Source organism: Dermacentor variabilis, unplaced genomic scaffold (assembly GCF_050947875.1).
Source record: "Dermacentor variabilis isolate Ectoservices unplaced genomic scaffold, ASM5094787v1 scaffold_21, whole genome shotgun sequence".
Classification (NCBI taxonomy): Eukaryota; Metazoa; Arthropoda; class Arachnida; order Ixodida; family Ixodidae; genus Dermacentor; species Dermacentor variabilis.
The window spans coordinates 3003888-3017310 of NW_027460379.1; the positions used below are offsets into that span (position 1 = coordinate 3003888).

Here is a 13423-nt window from a genome sequence, read left to right on the forward strand (position 1 = left end):
TTTTGATGTTGACTGGAAGTAGGCGCTGCAACCCTCTTCTGGAAACATGCACCAACTAGCCCCCCAACAAGTATTACTCAGGCTCTTGAACATAAGAAAAGTCACAAAATCTAGCCAGCTGTACACAGTCAAATCATGGATGCGACGTACTTATCACAGTATATGATTCTCGCTGATTGACTTGGGAATTTGTGTGATAATAGGAAAAGATACGAATGAGTGAGGATGAGAAATGGTGGATGGCACGCAAGAATTCAAGAATATCTCAAAATTGGCCCAGATCATGCCATTTTTATCACACCCTAACGCAGAGGATCTTCTCTAGTATGACTAATGTAAAAAAAGAAAAGTCGAATAGACGGGGAGCTGGGAGCCTGAGTGCCATCCTCATAATAAAGTCAGCTTTAGCAGCAATCGGTAAGAACAGTGTAAATATGAGCATTGAAGAACGGCATAATGATCAAAAGGAAATGCACTGAAGAGACACTTGGTGGGTGTTTTAAGAGAAGCTTAAACAGATGTCTTCGCTTTTGTTGTTTGTTTGTGTTCGTAATGGCTGTGCAAGACAGCAAAATTTTAGGAATAAAGTGCAAATAAATTGCCTACTGAGCTTTGCCCTTTGCTGTCATACAAATAAATTATGTTTTTATTTGTGTATTACAATCTTCAAAACATTATCTTAGGCAACATTGCAGCGATTTCTTGAAAAATTCAATTTGAGCTATTGAAGACTGCTTGGCAAACATACGTGTGACGTAAGTTACATGAAACTCAATTAGAAAAATTGCTTGTTTTGGTTGAATATAATGGAGCTCCATTATTTATTATTAACATTCTTCTTACCTAAATAATGTAACTGTTTGCACATGAAATTAGTACATAGGGTAAAGGTAGGGTCTTGGTGAAGTCTACGCAGGGCAAGGTAGGGTATATTTGGCTGCACCATAGGGGCCATCTTGAATATGGTTAAGAACACACTGCTTACAATGTGCATACAAACAGTCATTTTATTGCAGTATCGACCAGAAGCCACAGTCAGTGTCATGCAACTGCTGCTCATTGCTGCAACTGCTGCTCCAAATGCTCATTTTTATTGCTACATGCGAGGAAAGATTTGCTATTGATTGATTTCACTAATAGTGTTCCTAAAAAATATTCAGAGAATCTTTAATTCAGAATGTCATTGTGTTTTTGCTGTTAGATTTTTTTTCCCTTGCATAACTTGCGCATATTTTGACCACTTTGAACATATGTCATTCAATTTACATGTTTCAAATTCGGTTATGCTCTTTCTGTTTCCTTGATTTCTACCATGCCACTTTATGGTTTCCGTGTATAAAACTTGCCCATGCAGTGTTCTGTAGTGTTTGCTTTGTGTAACCTCGAGCTTCACACTGCCAAATTGTATTAGTAGCAATTAATTTATTCTAGCCACATATTCTGATCTCAGAAATAAACTCCCTTTCCCTGGGAGCATTTGCAGTGTAAGCCTGGCACCTTGCAAAGGCAGCCTTTACAGCAGGTGCATGCTAAAGGTAACCGTGTGGTAGCGTTGTTTTTTCGTCCACATGGGACTCGCTTTTCTAATGCAGTGTGCTCGCTGAAGGAGAACTGCTTCCAAGAGATCCGGCGCTGCATCGTGTCACCTGAGGCCATCCGCCGAACAGGCATTCCACAGTCGCTGCAGATGGACTACCTCATCTTTCTACAGCAGCAATGAAGAGCAAGTGATAGCATGGGCACCCTGTGCAGTGGTGGATGTATGCGCTCCCAACTTTGGACCTGCACCGCTGATGTGCATTCAGCGTGCATGTGACATTCAGTGGCAAACTCAAGCAGGGGCTGAAAATACGCACACTTTACCAGATATGAAGGCTTTTTGTTATCAGAAGAAAATTGGTCAACTTGCAGCGGGGGTAAGCTCGCTGCTTTCTTCGCCTCCCCTAAGCAGGCTTGTCTTCAAGTTGGCTTATCTGCATGCTGGGTTTTGAAGCATCAGTCAACGAGTGTCACTTGTGTGAAAAGAAGTGTTTATTTTTGAAATTAGATTCTCTCAGGTTTTATGACTTCATTGTGTAAGTGTGTGTGTGAATGTGTTTGGTATGTATATGTTTGGTGTGAATGAAAGGCAGAGTGAGGGGTGTAAACCAGGAAATAGCAGCACTGTTTGGAAAAGGACAAGCTGCTATCAAGTTGTTGGCCTGTTCTTTCCTGACAAAAAGAGGAGTTCTGGGTGTAAAACTACTGCCGGCAGCGTTGGAGTAATATAAGTGGCCATCGATCAAGTTGTTGTTTCCAGACTATATATATATAAAAAAAAGAACTTCTGGAGCACTGGTATCTTCTTTATGTAGGCCTTGTCTTGCAGTAAGCCAGCTATTTTTGCTATAAATCATAGCATGTTATTGCGCAGAGCTGCAAAGGCACAAACATGGCAGGGCAAACACATCAAGTGCAATGTGCAGCCAAGGTGATTTAGTCTACTAATTATGAGTTGTATTTAAAAACTTATTGATTGGTTGGCTGATGGAGTGATGCTCAATGTGTCTGAGCAACTCGTCAACTATGCAGGGAGTGCCTTAATGGGGGGGAAGCTCTTTATTAATTTTGGCCAACACAAAGGTTGGTGCACAACTGTTCTTGCATTTTTACCCCCACTCGAATGCAGCTGTGGTAGCCAGGAATTAAGAACCCTTGGCTTTGATCCCAGGAGCCGAATTCTATACCCACAGAGCCACCGTGATGTATAGAGAAGAGGGGCAAGGACATACAAGCATGCTAGTCAGTATTCCGTGGCGTACACTGTAGCATAACTTGACAAACAAGTGACAAATACAAGTTCTAATTTCTAGTCTAACTTTACTTAGTTTTCATCCCCATGCACATAATGGCACAGTTTCCCACAGTAAAGAAGTGTTTGCATTTTTTCTAACCTACCTTTTGTTACTTGATTTTATCTTAATGCATAATAATGACGGTGTCTTTCGCAATAAAATTCACTTGGAAGAGAGCGCCAATGTTGGGTTTCGCGCCTTCTTGTCTGGAGTTCTGCTGTGCCACACACTAAGCAAGAAAACTAGGCTGATGAAATGCCAGGCATGAGTCAAAATAGATTTCTGTTGAGCCCACAGCTATACTCGTTAAGGTGCAGATTAAACAGTCAATTCCAGTTGGTTGACGATTATCCGGACCCATGCACTGGGCGGTCCATCACTATTGTGGGTGTGATTCCTGGCCACTGCAGCTGCATTCCAACCATGGCAGTGTGGCCAGATTTTTATGCACGTGAGAAAAGGACCCCAAGTAGTTGGGATTAGTCTTTGGTGTGGTGTCGCTGGTAGCCACTTTGGTGTAGCATGGGGATGCCAGATTCAATCACCAAATTAACACAGGTGCACTTGACTGAACAAGCCACCTAGCATGACTCCACAGCACGCAGGAAGTTGCACGAAAATAATGGAAAGACATGTCTGCTGCATGAAAACAAAGTTCCAGCTTCCTATATTCTACAATAATGCGTTGCATCATGCACATTTTCCTGCTGTTATGAATGTGCTTATACGAGGGTGCACTGATTCACCAATGGGATTAAAATATTCACTGAGGCAAGCTAGCCACAAGATACTGGTGCAAGCTGCTGTATAAGTGGGGCACATGTGTAATAAGAGTGTTGTGGCAGTCGTACTAGTGCTAAACATTTCCTTATGAGGCAGTGTACATATCCAAGTGCCACGATACACAGCTGCTAAACTTGGAAGTTCACTTATGTTTTACGAGGTACCACGTATGTGCCCAGTGCTTTGGCAGAATTCAAGCTTCACATGGACTTCCACAAAAGTAGTTGTAACCAACTTTGTGGAACTGTTCAACAAGCGGGCACCTACGTGCATCCAGTCGGCTGTCATGACTGGCATGAAAGCTTGCGCCTTGTTTCTCCTGCAGCATTTAACAGCAACACACTGCCCTATTTATTGTTTGTGCTTGCAGTATATTTATGAGGATGTGCAGGTTTCCTTTGTTTCATGGTCGGGCAATAAGTTTCTCAATATTCTTTGAAGCTTTAGTTTTCATGTGCTGAGGTTAGCTCACATGTGCAATGGTGAAAGCCTGCCACATCTTAGCCATGAACTTTCAAGCCGCTAGGTGCATAGATATGTACACAGGTGTGGGGAGTAGGAATAGGTGGGATTTCTAGGCATGCTTCCACAATTTAACAGGTAGAGCATGCTGTGCCAAGGAAATTGGGTTTGAAACCAACCATTGGACATGTTTTTTGAGTCATCCAATAGCAGTTAAATAGCAACATGTCAAAGGAGCGTTAGTAGGCTAAGAATGTTAATTGCATTAAAATACATATATCTTCATTGGTAATGGAGCAACCGGTGCCACTGGCTCCTGCATTTATGTTTCCTTGTCATTCTTTTTTTAAAGAAAAGTAAGTGTGGTCAAGCTCAACTGTGATTTAACAATAAAGAAAGGAAGACATGTTCCCAGTTTCGGTGTCATTTATTGCACATTTGCAAATGACCATTTAACGCAGAAGTGCCTGCACCAAGATTTCTGGTACATCTGTGTGCCACTTGCTCTTGTAAGCTTTAATTGCGAGTGCTGTGAGGGGGGAGGGGGGATCATGGGAGGTGGGGGTGGTCTCGTGACAAATGTGCTGTATGTATATCACCTTCAAGTGCTGTGGGCACAATTGTGCATGCCAAGTTGCTGTATGAAAAGCAACAGCATTGATGAAAACACTGATATTTAAAATGTCTTACAAACATCTTCAAACCTTTCCGATTGGACCTGCGATATAAGTTTGAATAATATGTGTGAAGTGTTTTAGTAAAATGAGTTGGAAGGTAGTAGTCTTGGTGTTTGCTCTTGGTATCGGTACATGTCAACATGTAGCAATCTTTTTCGTTCTTTCTATTTCACAACGCTTTATATCCAACATATATTACTTGTTACTGTTTCACTGGCTGTCCAAGTATGCTAGTGTCACGTTGTAGTGACTCTCAAGGACACTGTAGCAAAACTGAATGACGAAACTAACTCATTATTGGGCGAACTTGTGCTCCTAAAAGCACAACGATACCGGGGAACACAGTCGGCGATTGGCGAAAATCTGATCTACAGGTCAAGGGCGTCGGCTTTTATACACGACTTGACAAGCTTCCAGCGCAATCACCGGTGCCCGCATGCCTTCCATAAACGACTACACAATTCACATTGCGCATACAATCAGATTCGGTGACAACAGATAGAAGCATTGATAACATTTGAGAACCTTGCAATACATGCAAGCACGCCCTGCGCCCAGCGATAATAACATTTGTTAGCCATCGAAAAGCATCGTCCCAATGCTGCAAACAAACACAAGACCTACTGCAACTCCGGGCCTGCATAGATAACGGACTTCTATGGGAGTCACCTGCACCCAGTTTTGTTCAACTGTTGGCCATTGGCGTCGCTTTTATGACCTGTTCGTGTTTACAGGTGAGTACAATAGTAATAATGCAGCAGTTTCCACGTTTGTTTTATGTGGATGACATTGTGTTGCTAGCTAACAAGCAAAACGATATGAAACACTTGGCTAATATCTGGTCGGGAAGACAAAAATTTAGGTCTGAAATTTAGCGTTAGAAAGTCGTGTGTTATGGTATTAAATAAAAATTGGAGGACGCTTAAGCGTCGCCTCTAAGATTGCAACGCAATAGCATTCAAAGATCCCTGACTGCTTCTCGTGGTTCGTGGCAACTGCAGTGTAATGTTTACCGCGAAACTCTGACAGCGAGCGCTATGCACGAAGGCGGGCTTTCTGGCAGAAACGCGGTTTCAAGCGTGGGCTGCGATGCTGCAGAGGTGAGCACCATCTGGAGGTCTTGCAAGCAAGTGGGTGTGCCGCTGTGTGGCCGGTCTATGCATGGTAGAAACGTTGGAAAAAGAGTTTGAGTTGTCACGTAACAGAATTATGTTTTCTTGCATATTCAAATTACAATCCGACACTATCGTGTCTGTAGGTTGTGCGTAAGTCGCACTTTACTATTTTTCTACTTATTTTGTTCGAGAAATAAATTACTTCACTAACTTCCTTGCGCCATATGGAGGGCCTGGGTTTGGGTGGTTCGAAAACCTTTTCCCCGAAATGACGTCCCAAAATGAGGCCCTTAACGCTGTCGCGTTAAAACAGTGAACAGCCAGTGTCAATAGAGGGCGAAGAAATACCTCTGGTAAAAGAATATAAGTGCCTTGGTATATGGATAAACGAAGGCAATAGATGTATGGAAACGCAGGAAAAAACTGACAATTATGGCCGCATTTCTCTTCTCCTTTACTCTTGTTCTTTTTTTCTGTTTCCAGATATCTATTGCCTTAGTTTATCCGTATACCGAGGTATTTTTGTTATTTTAGCTGAGGTATTTCCTGGCCCTGAATTGACACTGCCTGTTCACTGTTTTCATTGGATACCCCAGCACCCGATTTTTTAATGCTAAATTTCAGACCTAAACTCTCGCCTTCCTGTCCACAGATATTAGCCAGGCGTTCCATTTCACTTTGCTTGTTAGCTAGCAACACAATGTTGTCCGCGTAAAACCTGGAAGCTGCTGCTCTACTACTCTACCGACCTGTTCTTATGAGAGATTAAACCCGATATTACTTTGCTCTAGTGCCTTTTCCATCCTCACCATGTACATCAAACAGCAATGGGGATAAAGGGCACCCTTGCCTTGGTCCCTTGTTGATATCAACTTTCTCCTCGCTCCTCATTCCTTCCCATTCAATGCAAACAGCATTTTTTAGGTAACTCTCTTTCAAAAGCTGTGTACAATCTCCGCCCAAGCCTTCCCTTTCCACAATATCCCACAAAATGTTTACGTTGTCATATGCTCCTGTAACGTCTAAAAAGGCCACATGTAACGGTCTCCTTTCTACCCTGGATAATTGAATACACTGAGTAAGGACAAATAACTTATCATCCAGATGCCTACCTATTCTGAAGCCATTCTGAAGTTCTCCAAAATACCATTATTCTCTGCCCATGCTTGTAGCTTTAATTGCCTGCATTGTTCCATGTATATTATCGGTGTAACGGTCAACAGTCTATTGAGTGAATTGTATCTTCGTCTGCCTTACCTTTATAAATTCAATTAATTCTACTTTGTCGCCAACTGTCTTGTATGCATCTATCTTTTAAACTTCTTTCTACTGCTTTTACCAGAGCTTCCTTACTTTTTAGTCCTAGGCCCTAGCCTAACAGGAACCTCATCTAGCCCTGTGGCTGTGCGCTTAGGAATTTTCTCTTCGGCTTTCTTCCAGTTGAAATTTGCCAGCACCAGCTCGTTTTCCACCTGGGTCTCCTTCATGCTCTTTTTTTCTTCAAATACAACCTCCTCACTGCCTTGGAAAGATTTGGCTGTTATTTTTCGGATGTAATATATTGCCGCTTCCCCTTCCAGTTCGTTTCCATCTTCGTCTAGCATATGTTTTTGTTTTGTTGTTGACTTCCTGCCTAATATTTTTATGTAGTTCCAAAATATTCTAGGTGCTGCCTTCTTTTTCTCACTAATTTCTGACAACCAACGTTCACTCTCACCTTTTATCTTTGCTTGCACCACTATTTGAACCAAAGACATTTTCTCCCGGTATATTTCCCATTTACTGGTTACTTCATCCTGCGGCAACTGCGCCTTCTTTGCCTGCCTGTGCTCTCGAGAGGCTTTCTGTCGTTCGGCGATCGCTTCTCGTATCTCCCTGTTCCACCAGCATTCCGGTTTCTTTTTTCCTTTCCAACGAACGTGTTGTTTCTCTGTCCGTATTTCTGTCGTTATTACACTTAGAAGCTCACTATATTCCTACTCTTGGCCATTTGCGAAGTTCTTCCTCGACTCTAGTGAATACATTTGTTATTTGTTCAACGTTCAAATTTGGACAGGCCATCTTGCATTCTTTGCTCTTTTTCCCAGCTATATTCCATTTTCAAAATGATGCGTTTATGGTCACTCCCTATGCTGCTAAACCCTTCCTCATCGATGACCATTTCTCTCAACTTATCATGAATTCCTCCTGTCATCAGACAGTAATCAATGGTCAATTGCCGGTTTCCCACTTCCCACGTGATCTGCCCTTCACACTTAGGCCCTCTGTTCACGATAACGAGGTTATGTTGCTCACACAGGTCTAGCATTGACTTCCCGTTGTTGTCAGTATAGCTATCTAAATCCTGCATGTGGGCATTCATGTCACCTAATAGAATAATTTCGGCATCATCCCCGAAGCCGTTAATATCGGCACTTCTGCATTCCACTAACCCTTTATTGTTCTCTGTGCAATTATTTCCGGTCCGCAAATACATAACGCCCAGCCAAATTTTTCCCCACTCATTGTACCTGATAACCAAACATGCTCTTGACATTTTGAATTTACTCTTTTCCATTTGGCTCCCTGATGGATGAGCATTCTGAGTCCCCTTGCCTTTCTTTCCGACTTAGTTCTGTTTCACCCTTCCCAAACATAATTCTCAAACACTAGCGGCTCTTCCAAATCTGTAAGGTGCGTTTCTGTAACCGCATACACCCCTATTTGTTGTCTATTTAACTGCTCCTCAATCTCTGCCCTCTTCTCCTTTCTTCTGCCGCCCTGCATGTTTATGTAGCCTATTGCATGGCGAGCTCTCTTTCTTGCTTTCCTCCTTTTTCTGTTACTGACGGCGATGCTGTTCTGAGGTTCCCTTAGGGTACCTTTTTCATTACAACCTACTCTGGCCTCCTGAGCACCAGTAGGCCCCCTAAAAAGCAACAGCGTGACCAGCAAGTTGCCAGCCCACTTCTCGTGCCAACCTGTAATTGAAGTGGATCCCGTCTTGTTGAAAATCACCACTCCTCACTTGCTGTTTACTTCGACAATCTCGAAGCCTTTCCCTCGGCTCATTTTCACTATCGCCTCATTAGCAGCCACTACGACTCTTTGTACGTAACTGTCAACGTACAGGCATTTCCGGCACCGTGCGCACCACGATCTGCACTTGAGGGGACAGCTCGCGCAAGTCGTCCACCCCCTTTGCCAAGCGCTGGGCTAGTCCTGTCCCTTTCCTGTTTAGGACGTCATGTAGCCCACCTGATAGTATGACAAGGTTGCGCACGTGGGCATTTTCCACGAGCTTTGCTTTTGCGCGCTCCATGAGAGAACCCAGCGTCCGCCCCGGAAATGTCCCTACCGCCACACTTTTATCGCCTTTCACCCTCTCCACAGTTGCTTCTGAGCACCTACCCAGGTTTGAGTCGCTGGCGATAATCACCATTTCACTCTCTCCTACTTCTCCCTGCTTCCCTTTGTCCTTTTCCGCGTGATTCGGACTTGAGAAGCGGCATTGACCCATGCGCTGCTGCTTTTTACACATGGCGGTCTCAATGTAGGTGCCGCTCTTTCCAGCTAACCCGTCACCATGTTGCCCGCATTCCACGTACTTTCCACGTACTCTCCTGTCGCGTCGGGGGACTGCGTTCCATTGTCACGACGATTCTCGTTCATAATGGCGGCCCTGTTCAGCTTTTCCTCCGCTGCTTCAAGTCTTTATTTATTTATTTATTTATTCGTACCTCAAATACGCTATTTGGGGTTTTACATGAGTGGTCGACATATTTAGATCATATTTTCAATTAATGCCTTGAACGATGAATGACTGGAATGGTGCACCGCTTCTAGCAGATAGGTGATTGCAGTCTCGCTGTTTGAACGAAGAGAGCGGCGGTGCGAGCTGGAGGGGGATAAACTGCCTTTGCATGGCTACGACGGGATGAAGTGCGATGCGTCCCGTGCGTCACGCTACCTTCCGTGCATCACGCTCCATATTTAGCTCGTTTTTGAGCTCTTCAACCTGCTTGACAAGCTCTTCCTGGAAAGCCTCCATTTTCTTCAGTCTCGCATCGACATAGCAGTGTGTGCCGATTGACTCGATTCCCTCTCCATTCTCATCCGCATCCTCATCTGCCTTGAGGGACCGCACGCACACGCTTTCCTGGCTTTCTTCCCATGTATTGCCCGGCTTTTTCTACTGCAAATACTATAATACTATATTACTATAATAATGCAGAGCACGTGCCTTCTAGCAAAAACCAATACGCACAGGATCTAAATCCTCAAAATGTCGCAAAGTAATTCTCACCAACCATTTAAAAGCAATCAATGCCGCGCACACTTAAGGTATGACACGTTTTCGCACGTGTTCAACCACGTGTACAGCCCATGTTCCGACAGTGCCATCTCGTGCATCAAGTGCCTCAGCGCCGCGAGCGCCTCCTGAACACACTGCCCCTATTCTAGTACACTAGCGCTGCCAACGTGCGTTGAGTAAGATGCGGATATCCCCCTCAATTTCGCGTTCGGCAAAAATAGATTATTTTGGTGTCTTTCTGCAAGTGGACATCCCAAGTAACATCGGGATATTGACGGTAATGGACGTACTGCGCGGAAGGTGACGGAACTGCATAAAATGTGGCGATGGTTTCGACGCTTGCGAACTCGGCGTCGCTTCGTGGACGTAGTCTTGCGTCAGGTGGTTCTATGTGTGGAGCTGCAAACATGCATGCGCTTGATGAATCCACTTAAAACGTAGTTTCCGACTGGACCTTGGCAGCCGATGGAATGTGTAGTTGGTGTTTAGGTTGCCTTCATAATGCTTCTTCACATCCTTTCAAAGTACACAAGGAAACAAATGTAAACACTGTTTACTGGTTGATCTCTACAATCAGAGCGAAGCCTACGGGGTAATTTTTATGTGGATTTTTAAAGCTTCACGTCACGCATCGGGCATAAATGTAGCCGCAACATGCCGACAACTTCGCGTGTTGCGGCAAGGACATATTTGCGAATGCGTGCTTTTAATGTTGTCATGGATTTGCAAATAAGCTCTTTGAATGTAATTCTCCACGTTGTAATATTAATAGCGCTTCACTCACGTGAGACACAAGCTTGTTCTCGTATACGGGCAGAAAAACTGTGCTTTTTAGAACATATTTTTGTACCTTTGATAACGTCAAACTTGTGGCACTGACTTCCAGAAATTTTACGGTGTTCTGGTCTTTTGTCTTGTTTGTTCTCGACGTTGCTAGTACTTGACAGTGGTGCGGTTCCTCTCAAAGTCCGCCTGTATTTTCCAGTCGTACTCTTCTTATTGCAGACCCTTTAATCGAATCAGATGATTAACACGAAAAAGTATATTTCCGAAATAAGTCTCTGACTCGCTTTGTGTTGTCAGAAAATTGGCATCTTAAGAAAAGCATGCAATCGCAAAGTAAGATGTGGAGGCAAACAACAGATATTTACTTCACATCAGTAACAAACAGCACTGAAAAAGTATTTATTGAGTTATTCGCACAATAGCAGGCATTTGACTTTAAAAAGAACAATGTAGCCCGACGGCTGCATTTGTTTTAACATTACTACAGAGTTAATTGGGGGCAAACAATGGAAGTCTAAGCCTAAAGTCAGGGGTTCGACAAGGGGACATGGGTGTCTTCGTCAGGTGCTCCTTGGCTCCCAGTTCCTTGTAGTGTGTCACCTGAACGCTCTGGGTTATCAAAGAGAGAGAGAGAAAAGAATACAGAGGAAGACAGGGAGGTTAACGACAGGTAGTTCCAGTTGGCTGCACTGCACGAGGGGAAGGGTTAAGGGGGATAAAAAGAGAGAGTGGAAGGGGGAGATAGAAAGTGAGACGAGCACGAACAAAGCGCGTACACTATAGAGCGGTAGGGGGCGGCGTTCTTAAAGTCTATCGGGAAGCCCCGTAGACCGCAGGATCCTTAATAACACGAGTGAAGCCTTCAACGCGGATGTTCTTTCGGAGCACTGACCTAAAGCTTTAAGTTCTGATAGTTGACAATTGTGCAACTGGTCCAGTACTTTGCACAGCACTTCTCTCTGGGCACTATATCGCGGGCAGACAGATATGTGCAAGCGTCTCATCGTTGTTGCATGTGTCGCACGTGGGGCTGTTGGCCATTCCAATAAGGAAAGCATGCGAGTTCGTAAAGGCAACGCCTAGCCACAGACGGTACAGCATGGTCTGTTCACGTCGTGGTAACCCAGGCGGGAGGTGCATCCGTATGTCTGGAGAGAAAGAACGCAAACAACACATGGTGAAAACGTTCGAGCCCCACAGGGGCAAAGTGCAATCACGGGACATCAGTCGCAGCCCAGCTGCAGCGCCTGTTCGCGAAAGTGGAATGAAGACTCGTTGACCACTTTCACATGCAGATCGGGCGGCTTCGTCGGCGTGGTCATTCCTGCTAACGTTACAATGTCCTGGATGCCATTGAAATGTTATGTTGTATCCTTTGTCATGGCTGTGATGATATGTGTCGAATTTCTGAGGCCAGTTGTTCATTGGGTCCGTGGCACATTGGGCTTTGTATGCACTTTGTATGCCTTGGAATCACTGAAGACTGTCCATTATTGCGATGGTTCCTGCTTAATGAAATCAAGTGCAGCATGGAGTGCCGCGAGTTCTGCACCCGTCGATGTGGTCACACATGAAGTTTTTAATTTGATTTCTTCAGATTTTGCCGGGAGGATGACTGCAACAGCAGAGCTGTTGAGTTTTACTGAACCATCTGTGTAGACATGTTGCCGGAATCTGTGCAAATGGTGAATGTGTTCCGATGTTGCTTGTTTCAAAGATTCCAACGGCCCTTCAGCTTTGTTTCCGATGCCTAGAATTGTCAACTGCACTTGCGGCCGATGCAGACACCACAATGGGTCTGATAATCGTGTAGACGGCATAAATTGTGATGGCAAGTAGGACTGATGTCTTAGAATATTTTTTGCAAAAGTTGAATTTGGCCTTTTTGCTGGAAAGCAAGCAAGATGGTGAGAGGGAATCCGAGTCAGGTGTCGGATGTCCGTTAGGACATCTGTATCAATGTAGACTGTCAAAGGAGCGTCTCTGGCAGTGGTCACTGTCGCAATCGATGATGTAGTTTTAGGAGAGCGAGACAAGTTCTGAGTGCTTGTTTTGGCACACTCTGGATTTTGCGGATATTTCTAGTACAAGTATTGCAGGTAAGGTGTACCGCAGGAAGCCCAAAAACAGTGCTTTATATAGTTGCAACATTGATGGTACTGTTGCACCCCAGGACTTCTCGCTGAGAAACACAAGGAGGTCTACAATGGCTGCCAAACGTTTTGTCATGTACGAGCTGTATATTGTAAAATCTCTATCAATGATGACGCCAAGAAATCGGTGCGTTCGTCTATATCGTATAGTTTGTCATTAATCTGCAAAGCATACAGAGTCATCGCTTTGCGAGTAAAAGCAACGAGTGCACATTTCTCAGCTGAAAACTCCAGACCTTGCCTTCTTCTGTTGACACAGCCATTGAAGCTTTCTGAAGTCGTGCGCGGACTTGTACACGTGTCATGCCTGAAGCCTATG

General features: G+C 44.2%; 1 protein-coding gene across 3 annotated transcripts in view; it reads left to right on the top strand.

Annotated features, from left to right (window-relative positions):
- The window catches only part of Vhl (von Hippel-Lindau protein), a 158670-nt gene extending 154181 nt beyond the window's left edge, over nt 1-4489 (top strand). For 2 of the 3 annotated variants that reach the window (XM_075678454.1, XM_075678453.1), the window contains one exon: nt 1593-4489. In XM_075678454.1, coding sequence (XP_075534569.1) covers nt 1593-1720 — 128 coding nt within the window. In that variant the 3' untranslated portion in view covers nt 1721-4489. The remainder of the gene's footprint in view (nt 1-1592) is intronic. The other variant, XM_075678455.1, reaches the window with a different exon arrangement.
- Nucleotides 4490-13423: the final 8934 nt, after the last annotated feature.